The sequence below is a fragment of the Aptenodytes patagonicus genome, chromosome 6, assembly GCF_965638725.1.
Source record: "Aptenodytes patagonicus chromosome 6, bAptPat1.pri.cur, whole genome shotgun sequence".
NCBI lineage: Eukaryota > Metazoa > Chordata > Aves > Sphenisciformes > Spheniscidae > Aptenodytes > Aptenodytes patagonicus.
In genome coordinates this window covers 74,523,640-74,542,122 of record NC_134954.1, presented here as the reverse complement: position 1 = coordinate 74,542,122, position 18,483 = coordinate 74,523,640, and the positions used below count along the sequence as shown (strand labels likewise).

Genomic DNA, 18,483 nt, shown 5'->3' with positions numbered 1-18,483 from the left:
TGCTCTCCCCGCTCCGCGGCCGGCCCGGGCAGGCGGTGTGGTGAGAGGAGCGGCGGCGGCGATGTCCGAGCCTGAGCAGGCCCGGCGAGGCCCTAGCCCGCCTTTCCGCCGGCAAACCGGGCGCTGGGCCGGGCCCTGAGCGGGATATCCCGGGAGCGGGATAACCCCGCGGTAGGCGCTGAGGAGCCGGCGAGGCCCGGAGCCGCCCCGGCTGAGGATGGGGATCCTCTTCACCAGGATATGGAGGCTGTTCAACCATCAGGGTGAGGGCGAAGCGGCGGGAGGAGGTGGTAGGCGGCGGACCGTGGACGTGTCAGGGCGCGCAGGTGCCGGGCCGGGCCTGAGGGCGATCCCCGGCGGGGTTGTGGCGGCGGTTCTCCGGCCGCTGGCGAAACCGCTTTGATGGGCAGCTTGGAGGGCTTGGCGCGGCCGGGTCGGGTAGGGGCTGGGTGCCCGCCCTTGCAAACCGGCACGGCTTTGGCCACCGGGGCTAAAAGGGCGAGGCGGCGGTGCTCCCGCAGCCCCGGCCGGGGGGGGTGGCCCGGGAGGGCGAGCTGCCGCCAGAGAAGTTGAGGGGGGGGGTTTAAACCTTTTTTTTTTTTCCTCCTCTAAGTCACTGGAAAGCTCATCTCCTGAAAGGTGGATGTTAAATTATTAACGCGTGCCGAAAGAATACAGCTGTGTTGCGTTGTAGCGTGTAGTCTCATCTTGTCATCTGCAGAGTATGCTTTGTTAATGGTCTTAAGTGGTCAACCCCGATATCTGGCAAAGTTGCTCATTTGTGGAGTAAATGTTACTTGTAACTTCAGATTTGTAACGCCTGTCTCCTTACAGTAAGGTTTTAATGAGAGTTGTGGCTGTAAAACGCATGCTGTCGCTCATATCCGTGTTTATAAGGTCTTTTAAATTTGCTGCCCAGGGAAGTGGTTGAGTCCCCATCCCTGGAAGTATTTAAAAGACGTGTAGATGAGGCGCTTAGGGACATGGTTTAGTGGGCATGGTGGTGTTGGGTTGACGGTTGGACTCGATGATCTTAGAGGTCTCTTCCAACCTCAATGATTCTATGATTCTATGATTCTATGACTTTGAGTGGACTTAAATACGTTCACACATGCATGTTGAACGTCCCGATGACATGCCCATTAACACTCAGTGCAAAGCCAACAAAATATTTTTGTCTTGTAGCATCCAGCCCCACCTCAGATCTTCTGTTCCAGCTGATTTCCTAACATCTACTATGCTGGCAACATCACACCAGAAACAAAAGTTCCTAGTTATGTGGGGTCAGGTAAGCAGATATTTTTACAATATTGTGTAGTTATGCAAAGTTATTAAAACTGGAATTTATATTTGATGGTATATAAGACAACTCTGCAAAACCACACAATATTGATAAAATCAAAACCAAGAAACCCCACTTACCTGACCCCTGCCCCCTCGCTCTCTCCTCTGTGATAAATCAATGCGAGTGTACTTTGCTAACAGAAGGAATTGATCTCTGGTTGTCTGAAGCTTGGGCAGACTTGTAATGGCTTTTTGTTGCCCTTGTGGACCACTGGGGAGGGGGGGAAGAAAGCCCCTTCTCACAAAGCTTTTATTTGCATGAATAGTCCCGTTGAAGCCAAGGTTATTTGTGCAAGCAAAAGTTGTGTAATGTAGCTGAGAGCAGGCAGCACTTATTCGTCCTGGAAATCATAAACTTGAATGTGCTTGACAACACCATCTGTAGGATTCAAATTCAATTTTGTGATGTATAGGAAAGAAGGTGCTAAATAGAAACAATAATTGCTTCTGGCATTGAGCTCCAAAATGTGTTCACATATGTGTCAGAGTAGTTTTGTGTAGTACTCGTTGGTTCATCTAAATCTAAGCTGGGTGAATGCATACTGTAAAATATTTGTAGGCAATTCTGTTCTCCAGGTTCCAAACCTGCTGAAAGGAAAAGAGAACGCTGAGGGAGACAGGTGGATCACCCTGCTTACAGTGCCAATCAGCGTTGTTGTGGCTTTTAACAACTCTTTGCAAAGAGATTGAGATGTTGCAGGCCATAAAAAAAGTACGGCCTTGGAAATGAAGATTTAACACGTGTAAGCATGTGTTCCGGAGAACTACTGTAGTTGAGGGGAATGAGAGAGTACAATCTGCTACAATCTGCAAATGTGTGTAGAAGCTTGGGAAGGGATTCCAGTGTGAGGTTGCTCTAGCGGTTTAGAGAAGGAAAAAATCCCCAGGTAATCTCGCAGAAATTATTCCTGTAGATGTGCAGATGGGGAAAAATCGACAGTCGCTTACCTACTCAGAACAGTACACGGGTTTGTACACCTCCACAGACAAATGAACTTTTAAGTATGGCCCATGATATGTGGCAGCTGAAGTTTGGCAGTGTTCGCTTACAAAATCGGTCAAAAATGCAACACTAACCTTCTTTCATAACACTGTTGTTATCGTGATAGCAGAGTTAACTGTGTGATTTACTAGTGGTATTTTTATTTCAGAGCACAAAGTAATCATTGTTGGTCTGGATAATGCAGGAAAAACGACCATTCTTTATCAATTGTAAGTATGAACTGCAGATGACGTTTCATGTATTTCAAGGTGTGCATTGTATATATTACTCTGACTTCTTGTTGCTGCTTCCCCTGTTAGTTTTTACTTTGAGAGCTTTACGCTGAAGGTTACTGAACAGTATAGGTGGCAGTGGGTCAAAATGGGTGTTTAGAGTTTGGAAAGGTCTGAATTTTCCCTGGTATATGAATAAGGTTTTGTTTAGAGCTTTTATTTATCAGATTACATTGCTATTACCACTTAATCACAACTGCCTTTGGCGTCACTGTGTAGGCTGTTTGCCAACTCCATAAAATATGATTATATTGAGGGTTAGCCACAGGACAATGCTGCTAAACTGATCCATGCCGCAGTATGTAAATACTAAACAAATTGTTCTGTGAGTAGCAAAGCAGTGAAGCCTGACCCCTCCCTGCCGTGATTTGTGTCGTGCGTACCAAGATGTACTTTCATGTCGTTTATGGTACGGGATGAAAGAGGAAGGCTGAGCGCTGGCTGAACCCAGGACAACACAGCTCGGCGGCTGGTAGCAGCCTGGGCTGCCTGGCCAGGGCTTTATTTGAGCCACCGGCGTTGGTAGCTGTCGTGCAGCTTCTGCCCTTAATAGTGGCATTGCCTTGTGTTTGTCTTGCGTTAGCCTTGCTGCTGGTTTACATGAAACTTGTATGAGCTTCATATCTCTTGTCCTCAACTGCAGTTTGATAAAAGGGTAGAAATTTGTCCACAGACTCAGACGCTTCTAGGTGGGACCGGCGACGCAAGGTCTGTTTATAATAGAAACAGATTTGCGATTTCTCACGTGAAGCAGTCTGGTATTAGGAAGTGTTCCTGAGTCAGTATCAGAAATAATTCCTGTTAAGTGATATGGCCCTACTGGTCCAATCCTACACTTAAAATACGCTTTCTTAAAATGCTTGGGTTTTGTCAAATTATGATCTGCTTTTGCCTTTCTGAAACGTGAAACTCATGCAGCATTTCCAGCCACTTATGCCCTAGCACGCTCTGCAGAGAAAGTGAAAAGATGAGGGTGGTTGTCGTTATTTAAATCGGGAGTGAGAGATTTTAAAAGCGTAAATAGAATGAAGAATATTTTTAAGACTAGTAACTACTGCAGCTGAGGGCCGTCCTCGGTGCATTTTAATGCTGCCTGCGTCTTTCAACTTCCTCCACAAATGTCTCATGAGTCTTCGTCTCATCTTCTTACTTCTGCAGTCTCAGTGTTTTCTTTTCCCTTTTGTACAGTGGATCTCTATATGCCGCCTTGTCCTTTATACCCATTTTAGCTCCACAGGACTTCCCCTTCTCTCTTGTATTCCTCTTCCCCTGTTTGCTGCTTTGACAGAGCTCTGTATTCGTACTGTCCTCTGTTCCTCCTGCTTGACTCCTCCTTAAACCCCACCTCCATCTTTGCATATCCCATTTTTTTCTCTTACCTTTTCTTCGTGGCAGATAAGTGTTCTGAGCATGAATGAGTATGTTTAACTCTTTTCATAAAAGATGGGCAGAGATATCTAGCAGGACAACTAGTGTTGGTTAGTGCACTGGCTGTTACTTTGATGTCGTGGAAGGTCACAGCAGAGGTTGGAGTGGTGATTCTTCTAACAGATTGCGGCAGCTCCACAGACACTTCGTTTCTTCCCATTCTTGTGCTCAGATCTCCTCCCTCCCTTCAGGTAGCAGTAGGATTTTGTGATCAGGTGTCTAGAAATGCCATTAAGCTTCATGCTCACCCTGTTTCAGTGGGGAGGAGGGAAAAATCCACCTATCGTATTGCAAACTGAGAGACGCCAACAGCTTGAAGGTGAAAGGCTGCAGGTTCAGCCAAGGCAAGGGGATTCACGATACATCTCTTACAAGCATTAAAAGAACGCTGCTAAAACCTGTTTTTCAAATATGATCAGCCACAGGCATCTTATGTCATTGTTATCCTTAATTTGATTTTATGGTTCTTTCTGCTAATCCTTCTCTTCCCCTTATATAGTCGCCTTCAAATGTGTGTGGTGAGAAGGTTTCTTGTCATATGCTGCTAAGACACTGGGTAACTGGGTTTCCTTTTCAGAACACCGGACCATCCCTTTAGCTCCTCAGTTCTCTGTTACAAGTCTCAAATTGCTGTCACTGTAACTAAGAGCTCTGCTAAAGCTTCAAGAAAAGGTTCATATAAAATGAAAAAAATATATCAAGATTATCGGAAGAAAAAATAATTAAGTTCTTTGAAAACAATTGATGTTTTCCTTGAAGCTACTTTTAATTTTTTTGCATGTCCCATACAGTAGAGTTTAAATAATTTGAACTCTAGGAGTATCCAGAGTGCACATTTGGTTATCACTATTGGTGTGAAACTGGTGGTCTTAATGACAAAGTTGCACTTGGTATCTCTAAAACAATATATTTGAAATATTTAATGTCTCCATTTGTCTCCAAAAAGTAGTGTTATTGGACTGTGCTGAAGGGAGAAGAGAAGGAAATTTGGACATAAAGTAACTGAATTGTGAAGAAAGTATGCTCTTAGTGGCCTGTACTGAAATGAGAGCGAGATGTAGTATGTTTGGCGGAGCTGGATGATGAGTTGTTGTTTTTCTGCAACCTTGGCAATCTTGTGGCTTAACCACATTCTTGAAGAAAAACAACTGCTCTCTCCCATGCATGCCAAAATCAGCCTGGAAAAAGAGAAGCTGACTGCTTAAAACAGCTTTTGAAGCAAATATTCTCTCAGCTTTATGATTTAATTAATTATAATATAGTTTTGTTCATGAATGTTCTCTCAGCTTTATAATTCAATTATTATATAGGTCACTGAGTCCTTTTTTATTGCTATTTTTATTTTTTTTTTTTTTTTATTCACCCTCCACCGTCAAACCTCGTCTCTATTTGCTGCATAAGAAGCGTTTGCAAAAATTCCCCCACTAAGCTTTCTACCTCGGAATAACCATCGAGTTTAGTTTTTATAGAAGTAGGTCAGTTTGGAGGCCTAAGATGCTCGATAATGCAGGTAACTTGCCAGTTTCTGCAATTCCTCACCGAGTCGCTCTCTTCCCTCGGCAGCTCCATGAATGAAGTGGTGCATACCTCACCCACCATAGGGAGTAACGTGGAGGAGATAGTGGTTAACAACACGCGCTTTCTGATGTGGGATATCGGAGGGCAGGAGTCGCTTCGGTCTTCGTGGAACACCTACTATACAAACACTGAGGTGAGAACGAACGCCTTGCTGGAAGACTTAGTGTAACTATTGCTGGTGAAGGGAATACAACATACCTCAGATCTGTACCAGAAGGGAATACAGCGGACCTCAGATCTGTACCAGGCACGCTTCCAGAGGGCTGCATTAACTGTGCTTTGAATGTTACCGTAGCTACGTCAGGGTACTCCTGTTTTGATTTTTGAAGTCTCCCTCTTAGCAAGCTGTTGTACGACTCGCTTTTATATTTCTTATGTAAGATGCATAATACGGAGTTGCAATTAAAAACAACTTGTTTGTAAGGATTCTGTTTCTGGGGATCTGCGGCCTTAGGGCAGGTGCTCAGTTTGTCTTGGTATTGCAGATCCCATGTTTACAGGTTCCCTCTTGCGGACCATGACTGCTCTATCTCTGTAGCAGGTACTCAGAAACCTGTGTAACCCCTCAGGAGTAAGACTGAAAGCCCAAAAGTTTTCCTCCAAGGCTGTGGGAGCTCTATCTTGCGAGCTCCCATGATCAATTTACTTAAGGACCCCCAAGAATTTTAAGAACTCGTTAGCGATGAAGTTGCAGCACATATACTGAACTTGTTTAAAATAATGATTTAAGTCAAGGTTTCCTCTGTGTTATCAATTGTGGTTTTTAAAAAAAGTTATTTTTTTATAATAATTAACTTTGTTCTCCTGTGCTTTCCTATAAGATCTGTGACGTGTATCTGCATGTATGCTCTTGAAGTATGGAGTTTATGGGTTTTTTTAAATCCCTTGCAAATATCTATTTGCATGTTAGTATTTGAAGTAGAGGGAGAAGGCTGATACAGTTTACCTTTTTAAGGCTGCAACAAATTATTTGAGGGATCTGTGTGCTACCTCAATTATGCTAAGCAAAGAACAAAAACAGATCTGGGATTACAGAGAAACACCTGCTTTCAATATAAATTTTTCACTTGGAAATGGAAAACGGAAAGTCAAAAGATGTGTCACAGCTACTTTTGTATACAAACCACGGCATAAGTTGTAAATGATACCAATGCTGCGGGTAATCGCACTCTGGCTGGGAGAAGTGCATCTGGAGTATGATGCTAATTGATAATCCAGCTGACTGGATAATCTGATGGGAACAGTAATCTGTTCTGCTGACAAGTGTGTGACCAGAAAGATAGAGTTTGTTCTCTGACTAATAACTTTTCACTTTTTAAAGTTTGTGATAGTTGTTGTGGACAGCACAGACAGAGAGAGAATTTCTGTGACTAAAGAAGAACTGTATAAAATGTTAGCACATGAGGTGAGTAAACTCTATCTTTTCTTTGTTTTAATATTTACTGTGGGTAAGATCTGGATGATACATGTTAAGGGAAGCAGATTCGCATGCTATTTGTGAAAGCTCTCACTTACGCCGGCTAGCTGGAGACAGACCAGAATGGAGAGAAGCCTCCAGCGAAGTCCAAGGCAAACATTTAACAGTCACGTTCTCCCAGCTGCAGGTAGTACTGTATCAGAGCTGTCTTGTTCCTGCTAGAGGCTCTGTCTTTTCTGAAGCTCCTAATAAAGCTGTAAATTAATACCAAATTACTGAAGAGAACTCCCACAGAAGTAGCTTTTCAGCTTGAGTGCTTCAGTGAAACAGAAGTTAGGACCTATAAATGACTTTTGTGGTTTTTATACTTCAATCCACGTTAATGCTGAATGAGATTGTTTTTAAAAACATTGTTTCCTCCAACAACTTAGTTACTCTTTTTGATTGCTTCATGGTTCCTTGATGTTTTCTGTTTTTGCAGTGAAACAGGTACAACCTTAATAATATGTCTTACAGCAACCAGCTATAAAACTGAAGAAACGGACTGCCTACGGCTACAGTAGCCGTCATTCTATTGTACTTGGAATTACAGAATGAGAGTATAATTTGCTTGTAAAGACCCTCTTTAAAATTGAGCCCTGTGTCAGGTCTAAAGCTGAGCTATCTGGGTCTGATTCAGAAATACTGGACTGCCGTATAAGCCGAGAAGCACCTATTGCATGACCTGAATGTCCCAAAGACTTTAATCTATCCATGCAGCGCAGGACCGGAGCCCTGATTTTTACTAAAGATGTGTCTGCGTAAGCTTGACTACTGCTGGGACTCTCAAGACAAGTTTAATGCAAACTGGATCAGTTTGTATGAGATGACACTGAGGACACCGAGCTTCCAAATTTAAGTGTCAGAATACAAAGATGTGCATAAAATCGATGGCATTATATCCCAAAATATTACATCTATATTTAAACTATAGCCACTGTTTAGTACTCTTCAGCCTGTTGCAGTCACTAAACAAAATTGCATCTTCTGTTTTGTAATCTGTAAAGGAAGATGCAGAAGTTGTTAACGAACTGAATTTGAAATGAGGAAGGTCTGGAACTCCAAGCAGCATGAATGCCCTTGCTTCATGTCGGGAGACTATTTCTGTGCTCCAAAAGCACCCATCTAACAGTAAATGTGCCCATTGTTTTCCAACAGGATGTTTTCAGTATATTCTGCTAACTCTCCAGATGCTATGACGTTTGAAGAGAACAACAATACATATAAGCTGAAATGAAAGTCAAATATTTATTTAGAATAGCTTTTCCTTGCAGTCCTTGAAAATCTTTTATTTCTGCTAACCAGTTCAATTGAATTTCTGTTAAGGCAAAATTGAGTTGTCCAGGTCAGTTCCAACTGTTTTCTGGACCGATAGATCGTTTGGGAATTAATTTTACTGCTTGTAAAAATTAGTCTGCCTGATAGGCATTTAAGTGAATGAGTTGGCTTGGCTTCCTGGGAAGACCTTTTTACTTTCGGAGGGACAGATTTTCAATAATACGTGCCTGTACTAGTGTAATTCCAAGCAGCTTGAGATAAAATAAGCTTGCCCCTAGAGTCGCTGTTCTCTAAATTGTTAGTACTGATATTTTAAATATTGCGTGGGCCTGATAAAGAAGTTTATTGCAATGTGCTTGTTCATGTAGATGTCCATCCTTTGATTCTAAAGCAGCGTAAATGATGATTTTCTACAAATTCTGTGTATCCTCGAAATAAAATATTACTGCAGCTTGCTTTACACTGTCAGTGGCAGTCTTAGTGCTTCTTAATGGGTGGGATTTCCCTCGCAGAGGGCTGCTGTGCAGGCAGAACGTACTTCTGGCTCTGGTGAGCCACGGTGCCAGCCTGGGTGCCAGCACACACGCTGCTGGCTCTTACTGCAGTCAGGCTTGGCAAGGTTTTAGCAGTGCTTAAAAAGTTCTGGTGGGGTAACCCACTGTTGCCCCATGTAAGAACTGCTGCACAGTCTACTAATTTGGTACTAAAGTCAATCTTAACAGTATGGCAATACGTAAAAGTGTGGTGTGTATATTCAAAAGCCAGGCTCAGGAGAATGCAGTGGTTGGTTGGGATACACAGGCAGGAATGACCTGCAAGGTCAGGGTTAAACGGGAGGCCTTGACTGTTAGAGGTGTGTGACGTTATTGCAGCTGCACACACACAGAGATACAGGGTGCCTCTGATCCTCACGGAGCACAACAAGATACTGTACGTGGTTTTACAGATCATCCTAGGCAAAAATTGGACGTTTGATCTGCTGGATCAAAGGATTTTCTGAAGTTGCATGTCAATCAGCCTGCAGCGTTTTATAGTTCAGGGGCTTTTTTTCGCTAGGGCTTAAGGTTCTCTACTTCGGTATCACATCTTTTGCCTCTGAGGGCTGATTTGTAATCATCCTCTTTTTTTCTTCTTTCTCCCTAGGACTTAAAAAAAGCAGGTTTGCTGATCTTTGCTAATAAGCAAGATGTTAAAGAGTGTATGACAGTAGCTGAAATATCTCAGTTTCTGAAACTGACTTCAATTAAGGATCACCAATGGCACATTCAGGCGTGCTGTGCTCTAACTGGAGAGGGGTAAGAGTTATTCTTCTCTGTAGGAGGGGAATCTTGAATTATGTTGGTATTTTTATTGTGGTGTTTGGTTTTAACACACATTCCTTCCCTGTCAATAATAATCTTACACTTCAAGATTTTGGGGCTCAGAACATACCAGCTTAGGATCAGTGTGATCTGAAAACCAACTTTCACATCAAATCTGCAGTCTCACCTCACAGTGATGAAACTTTATATGATTTGGGCCTAATGAGGGCAGGGGTGGGAACGACCTAAAATCTCTTCTGGTTTATTAAGAATAATCATAATTAGAGAAAACCTCAGAGTGTGTCTTGAAGTGCTGGGGCCTGAAGTCTCTCACCTGTAGATTGCATAATAAGATCTGGGAAATACTGGGCTCAGAGTGAATTGTTTCTGGAAATGATTCCTTCAGTCAGAATTACAGAGTTCTTAGGAAGAATTTAAATTGGTGCCATGGATTTATTTTTGAAGTTATCCTGAGAAGTGCATGTATTCCTTAAAAAAATTATCTCTTCTGTTTACAGACTGTGCCAAGGACTCGAATGGATGATGTCAAGACTTAAGATCAGATGATTTTTAATGACCTCTTTGCACAGACATTGCTTAAAAAGAGCTGTACCCATGATTACCTTCACAGTGGCAGAATTAATGGGTTAGACGTATTTATACTGAACTGATTTCAACTTCATTTTCTACATAGATGCACACACACATTCGTGTATATAAATTAAGACCATTCAGCAAAAAGAAAGATGCAGTTGATGGCTCCACTTGGTTTCCTGTTTGTTTTCCTCTGAGGATGTGTTTAAAAGCTGTGATCAACCTTCTTTTCAAGATACAGCCACTCAGAACAGTCCAACGTTGAGCGTGGTGAAGACGAAGTGAGAGGAGGGAGCCTTTAATTTTGAGTTTTATTATTCCATTGTAGTCCTCTCTAGCTGAAGATGTTGGCTTCATTGTTCCAGTAAACAAATCAATGGCATAGATACCAACTTTCCAGTATTTTTAAGGTTACCGATATTACAAATGCAAAAATATTTTCCTGTATGTGTACTGTACATATTTGTGCATATTTATACCTCAATTTTAGGTTAATTGCAATCTGTTCAGACCAGTGTGTAAAGCGGAATCAGGATGTTGCCAGTAGTACTAATATTTGACATCGCCAACATGTCACAACTTCTTTTCCTTTGTTACCTGTATGGCTGTAACGTCCATCAGACAGTTGGCTCACCACAACTTTATAAAGCAAACTCTCTCGTAAGACCATTGCTCGTTTCCCACATGATTTTTCAGTTAGGGAGGATGCCATAATGGATTGGGGCGTATGGGTTGAGCTTCAAATTACAGTGTCGGCAAACAGTAAAAACTTGCCAAAGAGTTTAAAATGAAATGGATTTTCTTTCTTTATTGTAGTCATCGTTGGGTTAGGTGATTCCAGAAGCGCATGTCATGCTGTCCTATGGTACTGCTTTTCTTTTTTTGCAGTACTGTTCATTTATGATTCAAGTCTAGTAGAAGTACCTTTAGCTGCCATAAAGGGAAAAATGTCATCTTTTTTTTTTTCTTAACCAAAGAAGAGGCACAAAAGTATGTTTAAAAGTCCCACTGGAACCTTACGAAACAAGTCATACTCTGTATTAAGTGTTTTTCAGAGGAAGGCGCACTTCTCTTTGATAGCGTAAAATGTATATATGTATCTATATGCAATGGATGGAACTGGGATGGGGAAGGGGAACAAACCAGATTACACTACTTGAAAAGCTGTAAGTGACCCCTTGATCATCTTCCCACAGAAGTTCCAGGGCAGCAGTACTTGAAAATATAACTCCCTTGCATGGTCCCCAGGTGAGTTATAAAGAAGCGTCAGAACACTATGTGATTATCTTTTCTCACTGTAGTACCTAACGGGACGGATGTCCCATATGGAAGTTGTTCAGTTGTTCTCTTTTAAAGGATACAGGCTGTTCGGTGGGATGACAGTTGGATAGTTTGAAATGTTGTCAGTATTGTGAAAGTGTACGTAGCCTTCATCGTAGGCTTTTATGTTGGAGACGTATGTTTGGGGAGTATAGCAAAATGAAATAAAACTTTGTTTAAAATGTCCTTCCCTTTCTCAGCTCATACCTCTGATAAGGATGGAAAAGGCATTTTAAAGAAAAAGCTTAGTTTGGTCTTTTTAAGGTGCTTATCTTTGGTATGGGATAATCCAGTCAGCGCACCTGCCTTCCCATTTGCCTGCTTCTCTGGGGATCATGTTGTGAATTTGTGGGGAAAAGAAGGGAGGCAATTTCAAAAGTCTGTATTTAACAAAGGCAGGTAAAGAATTTAACTTTTTAATATATTTTTGGTATCTCTTTATGATGCTCACCGGCTAAGGAATCTGCTGTCTTTGTTAAACATTTTAATGTGTACATGCATATATTGATAGTGCATGCACATAGATATTGGTATTTAACTGGTGTATTGCAAAATGTATAAATGTTTGGAGAAATAACAATTTAATGCGAAGACTTTCTCAGTTTATCTGATAGCATCTTCAAGAAACGAGCTCTGTGCACACTTGCATATGAAATGGAATTGTACGTTTTCTAGTCTTAAAAAAGAAAAAGCAGACTTGCTTATAAACCGAAGTGTTTGGTTTTCGAGTCTTATGTCTTCCCTTTCATCCCTTTAAAATATTTTGCTTTGCTGTTGTTAAATACTGCATACTTTTGCCTGAATCTGCACAAGTTGTGCGTGTTGGTTTTTTGTTTAAGAAAACGAGTTGTTCCTGTTAATGAAAGAAAAATCATGGGAGAGTATTTTAATACCTGCTTCTTGCTGAAATTTGCCGTTTACTCCTTCGCTGAAATTTGTAGGACTTAGTACGTCCATGTAATGAAAGTGTGGTGTTTTTTTCCAGGTATGGCTTGTGTTGCAACCAGACATCGTATGTTTACACATAAGTAAACTTAGGTTTACTCTTTCTCTCTCTCAGTATCCTGGACGCTTCCATTCTCTGTGGCCTCTAAGATGCTGCGTGGTTCACTTCATCTTTGTTTCACAAGTGGCAACAGACCCTAGTAGGGAGTTGGGAATAACAGCACACATGAAGACTGCCTGTTAAAACAGTGTCTTCTGTGCCCTAAAGAGTTCATAATCCAAAAAGTAAATCCTCATCTGTGTGTTGGGCGGTGAGCGATGCAGCCTTAACCCGACTACAAAAGGTGTGTGTCATGTCACGTATAACGATCAGTCGTCTTTTCGATCTGTTTTGTGATCCCATAGTATTTTAGAGGGCAGATTTGCTCTTCAGTAGCAAGAATTCAGTGGTGGCCAATGCTTACTGACGCATCGCGTGCCTCTAGCATTCTTGACTGGGGCTTAGGAATCAAAGGAAGACGCATCTCCGTTTTAAGTTCTGGGTTTGCAGTCTCTGAGGATGGCGGATTTTGTCTGTAGTAGCTGGGAAACTCTTTGTCACCCCATTGTAAACAGAGGTGACGATTCCAAATTCTCTCCTTGCATGGTTGGTGTGATCGTGCTTTAAGTGCGGCAAAGCGTAGCGAAAGCAGAATAGTGTCATCCAGACGTTGCAGTGGAAATTTTTAGGGAAGTGTGTCTGCCGGAAGGTTCTCCACGAGAACAAGCGTGTTTGCTCAGATACTAATGAGATGAACATGAGAAGAATATACAAGTATACACCCTCACGGTAGCGTTGTGGCTGTGACGGTCCTTTCCTGCACACCTTGCCTTTGGTGTAATGTTAGAAATGTTTTTAAATTTAGTCGCCTAGTAGAGCTGGAGAAGAGCAGACAAACTTTGGAACGCAAAAGCCCTTTTTCTGTGTGTGTCTTGTTTACAGCTTTTTTGGTTTTTTCTTTTCCCTATAGGACAATTCACATTTTTCTCACAACTCTGCCCATAGAAAAGCAAGTTTAACTTTGCATCGATGCTGCTTTCAACTTCACTCAGTTATTGTTTGGAAGTGATTGCCTTAACATGAGTCATGACCTTGATTTGTATTGCTTTTGTGTTTTCACCCTCTGCATGTTGTGTTGCCTTGGCTTTCAGCTAAAGCTTAAGATTACTTTGCCTTTGTTCTTCATGAAATTTATTCTTAGGATATTATACAGAAAAGGGGGAGGGGCCTTTAAAGACAGTTATTTAAGTTTATGCTGCAGAATGCCATTTTACTAGCAAAAAAATACAGCAGTAACTCATATTTCAATAATCTAATACTTAAAATATTTCTTTTGGTTCAGCAAATAATAAACTTGGTAAATCAGCTCTACGATACGCTGCCTCTGTGATCTGGAAATTACGCGGGTTTTTAATTGTGAGGAAAGGTGGGATATAGAACTTGGAAAATGTGAGGAGGGATCTACCTAGCTTCATTTTTTTAAATTTTTTTTGTTTCAGGGAGGCTTAATAGCAGTTTTCCTCTGCATGGTTTAGTATGTTCCTAGGCGTACGTGTGCATGTGTGAACGTTAAACGTATTTGATGGGCACCCACTACAGTCTATGCAGCTCAAGTGCCTAAAACTAATTCAGTAATCGGGGTTTTTTTTTCCCTATGCTATAATTTCCGTTTTCCTTAAAATAGATATATTTCTATGAAAGCATCTAAATGTGTGTAAATGAATGTTTTTTCCCCTCCCTACGAACTGCTTTTAACATGAGCTATGACAAAGTTATTTTTTACAGTTCTTTCTGTCCTCTACATGCCAAGCACTTTTCCATGTATGAGACATCACATAGCTTCCTTGTGAGAGGAAATACTAAATTTGTCCTTGTATCAGATTGGTTAGCTGGGATTCTTTTCGAGGAACTCTGTTTAAATAACTCAATCCAAGAATACTTGGCCTTGTAAGCATCCTCATGTAAGTAGTTCCTTTTTAATTGGCTAGTAAAACATGAACTTTGCTACTGCCAGGCTAATTATGTCTGAAAAACAGTTTTTCAGCCAATTCAAATGAAGGTAATATTAAGCCTTTAAATGGTGCATCGTCGAGCATTACAGGACAGGAATGATTTGATGTCACAAGAACGGCACTAAGAAAGAAAAACATCTTTGCATATAGTTGTGATATGTATTATAAACACAAATGTGACTTGAATATAATTGTTGCAGTGAATATATTAAATGTACAAAAATGAGAAATTATAAGTGGTTGCCACTGTAACTTTTTTATAACATGCTTTAGAATCATAAGCAGAAATTATATTCTTGCCTTACTAGGATTTTACTGGTTGATTTTTATATTGTACAGAAACTTTTTTTGAAAACGTTCCTCGCATCAGGTAGTAGTCTTTTTTTCATAACAGGGTCATACTCACGTACCACCCTTAGCCTTTTAAGCCAGATTCCTTGTGAGCAAGGACACAAGTTGGGTGAGGTTTTTTTAAGCTTTTCCTATTTGTAAATTTAGAAAACTTAGCCGATACTGAATTAAATTAGAAAATGCTGCTTTACCTAGAAGGCTATAAATCATTCTTCGTAAATCATCAGCTCAGTGTTACTCTTGGCTAAGTAATTCCTGCATCAAACACTGCGGAGGGTAGAAGAGGTGGCTGAGAAAAGACATATTCTCCTGCAGAGAGATTCAAAGAGTAAAAAACGAAAAAAAGAGAACATCAGATTGGAAAGCCTGAGCACTTTTATGGCTAATAAATTGAAGAATTGGTAGTACCTGATAGAGGAATGGTAACTGATCCAGTTTAAACTGTGTCTAGATTATGTTTTCATGAATGTTTTCAACATGTCCTCATCTTTCTTACTACATTTGTTTTCAAAACCTTTAATCCTGTAGCCCAGTCCTGCACTCGGCCTGTGCGTGCTGCTCTAGATCCAAGTCTGCCCTTCTGGCTCTCCGGGGAGCGGTGAGCAGGTGTCGGAGGGAACCGAGCTCTTTGTCCTTAGGCTCTACCAAATACCGGATTATAATACTAACCTCTAACACTACACCTGTAATTCCTGGAGTATAAAGTAAACTTCTCAGATTAGTATACTAATGATGTAGTTACATTATAGTGTATTATCTGTCTGTCTTTTACAAATGCAAAGTCCATATCTACACGCATTAATCATATGACCAGGGTCACACTACTTTTGATCACTTGTATTTTGTACTTGTCTTTCTAAAAAGTTTGTCTTCTTTCTGAAAGAAATGCATAAAGTACGTGGCTAACACTGATACTGCAATAAAAGGTCATTCCAGAACGTACAGAATTATTGCTTCAAATTAATACCAAGACTTGCGAGGGCTGCATTTCCTGGCTTGAGCACTTCTGTGTCGGAAACTTAGGCACGTTTGTGACAGTAATTTAGCTAAAACTTTTTACAAAGCTATTTATTGTAACGATGTTCAATTACGATTCTATTAAGTGACTTTTCCTGAAATTTTATCAGAACATTCCTTGAACTGTTTCCCCCTTACCTCTTTCTGTCTTTCCTGGCTTTTAAACTCTGATTTTCATTTAGTTGACGGGAACTCATTCAATTCTTCTAATTCTTGTTGAAGAAGTGAAACAAACACAAATTTTGTCCAGAATTGTTGGGGGGAGGAGCTGTCTACAAGCATACATACACATTTATGGATAATGTCAGAATTGCTAATTCTTGAAAACCCACCAATATTTATTATTTCAAGATGAAAGCACTTGTCAAAATTTTACTGTTTGCATTAAACCTTTTGTGTGTATGTGTCGCGGTGAAACTTTTCAAGCAAAGATACGATTTCTGAGCTAGTATATGGGGTTGTCTAGGCGCTATTGGGGTGAGACGCGCTGTTCTGCCAAGCCTGTGATGACGGGGTTTGTATCGGGAGATTGTTTGGTAAGAAGTATGCGTTGCCTGGTTTCAGATAGAACAGAAATTAAAATTAATGGCGCAATGCTCTTCTCCTATGGAAAATGCTGAATCCCGGCGGTGTACCACTCCTGCGTGTTCGCGTATCGCACGCTGGTATTTGCAGCCTTGGGAGTGGTGGGGGGTTACAGGTAACTTCTTAGAAAAGCAAAAGCGATGAAACCAAAGCTGGGTTAAAAAATAGAATTACCGTGTTACTGTACTGAAGGTATGTTGCTGGTCAGCTCTGCAACCCCAACAGTCTTGTTCCACGTGTGTTAATTTTGGACTTCTCGCTTTATTTCTAACTGCGCAGTATTTGTATCCATGTGGTAATCTTGAAGAATAACTTTCCCGTTGAGTAATGCTTAGGCAGATGATGTTGTTAACGGAGGTTTCAGGGGTAAGTAAATGCATCAGCCCCTCTGCTGCGATGGTGTAATAGATGGCAAAATGCTTTTCCGCGCTCCTTATCCTTCTGCCTCGGATTTTAGCTGTCTGTCTAGCTGCAGCCTTCTTCCTTTGTGACACCCTTTTCCCTTTGGGTGGGCTTTGTCTCCAGCTCCTCCCTGACGCTGGCCGCTGTGTCCGTGTTGTACGCTGCTGCGCTCCTCCTCCGTGCGTTTTTTGCTGGGGGGGTGAAGGAACGGTGAGCTGCCTTCAAAGCCGTGCCCGCTCTCGGGCTGCGTCCGGCCCGTTTCTTTCCCTCTTAACTCGGTTGTTCCTTGACTTCGCTGCAACTTTTCTGAAAACTGCTCTTGTTTTTCTTTTGAATCCAATTAAATAGAAGGTGATTAAAAAAAAAAAAAAACAAACACCGTTAGCCCATACTTATTTTTGTCTGTTTTCGTACGGGGTTCCTCTGAACTGTTCGTTCCTCGGGCCACGGGCCTGTTGCCTGCCTGGCGTGCCCTTGGTGCTGTCTAATCTTTGGTTCATAAAAAATAGCTACAAAATAAGTATTTCCGAAGGTTTTTATTCCGGGATGGTTTTTGCGTTAAGTACCTGTATTCTTTTTTAAGCGCGCACAAGAAAAACGTTTACCAGGGCTAAACTCTGGCTTTTTTACTTCTGTATCTTGTGTAGAGCAGACCTGCTGAAATGAGCCTCGGCTTAGTCATTCACATCTGGTATATGCAACTGTAAATAGACTCTTTGACAGAAAATGCTGTTACTTTTTGGCTTTTTTCCCTTGACTGTATAAAAGTTAGACTGCTGTGTTCTCTTTAATTGTTTTTGTTTGGGTTTTTTTAAATTAAAACAATACAGTACTTTTTTGATCCTATTGCCACTTTTAAAATTACAGGTCGTGTCATGACTCTTTTGTTGCACAGTCTACATTGATTTATTCTCTCTGAATATGGTTCTTTAATATGAGGGTGAATTAGATGCAAAACTACAGAATAGGTAACATCTCCGGAGTTAATTCTTGTTATTAACTTTTTTTGTTCTGTCTTGCTTTTGCCCCTGATTCTTCAGAATTGGAAGGCTCTCCCCCCCTGTATGTATGCGCGTGTATATATATGTTGGCAAGCTATTGGGGTCATGCAAAGAGATGCAGATCATGGAATAGTAACAATGAAAATTGTCTAAATTTTTTGTACATAAATAAAGATTTAGTATAAATGCCGGTACTGTTGAAGACTTGCTTCTGAGGTCCTTGTACTGTTGAATCCTAACAGACACCCCGTTATTACCTGTATGTATCGCTTTGAAACATGAATTAATGGGTGCATATTAGAGCTGTGTAAACAACTAATAAACCTAACTGTTTGTATTAAGTTGGACAGATAAATTCTTCATTTTAGACTCACCGTACCATTTTCAGAGTAAGCTTGACAACTTTTTTTCAAGGTGATGTATACATTATAACAACTTTTTAATTTGTTTAGCATAATACGTTTTGCCAGTGTAGCTGCTGCTGTTTGCAGCAGTACACGAGCGTTGTTTTGAAGCCCGTGGGTAATGCTGACCCGGGCGTGTGTTTGGTCTCCTC

At 41.1% G+C, this 18,483-nt stretch overlaps 1 protein-coding gene across 4 annotated transcripts; it reads left to right on the top strand.

Annotated features, from left to right (window-relative positions):
* ARL5A (ARF like GTPase 5A) lies at positions 1–18,268 on the top strand. 4 transcript variants are annotated; one of them, XR_012995720.1, is made up of 7 exons: positions 1–263; positions 2,496–2,556; positions 5,611–5,758; positions 6,947–7,030; positions 9,503–9,654; positions 10,179–10,664; positions 11,451–18,268. XR_012995720.1 is itself a non-coding variant. In XM_076343196.1 (6 exons), the coding sequence occupies exons 1-6, from the start codon at positions 218–220 to the stop codon at positions 10,225–10,227; spliced, it is 540 nt and encodes a 179-aa protein (XP_076199311.1). In that variant the 5' UTR covers positions 1–217; the 3' UTR covers positions 10,228–18,268. The 4 variants fall into 4 exon arrangements, 1 of the variants encoding a protein (XP_076199311.1); XR_012995719.1 differs by having other exon boundaries at positions 10,179–11,502; positions 15,451–18,268; XR_012995718.1 differs by having other exon boundaries at positions 10,179–11,502; positions 12,635–18,268.
* Positions 18,269–18,483: the final 215 nt, after the last annotated feature.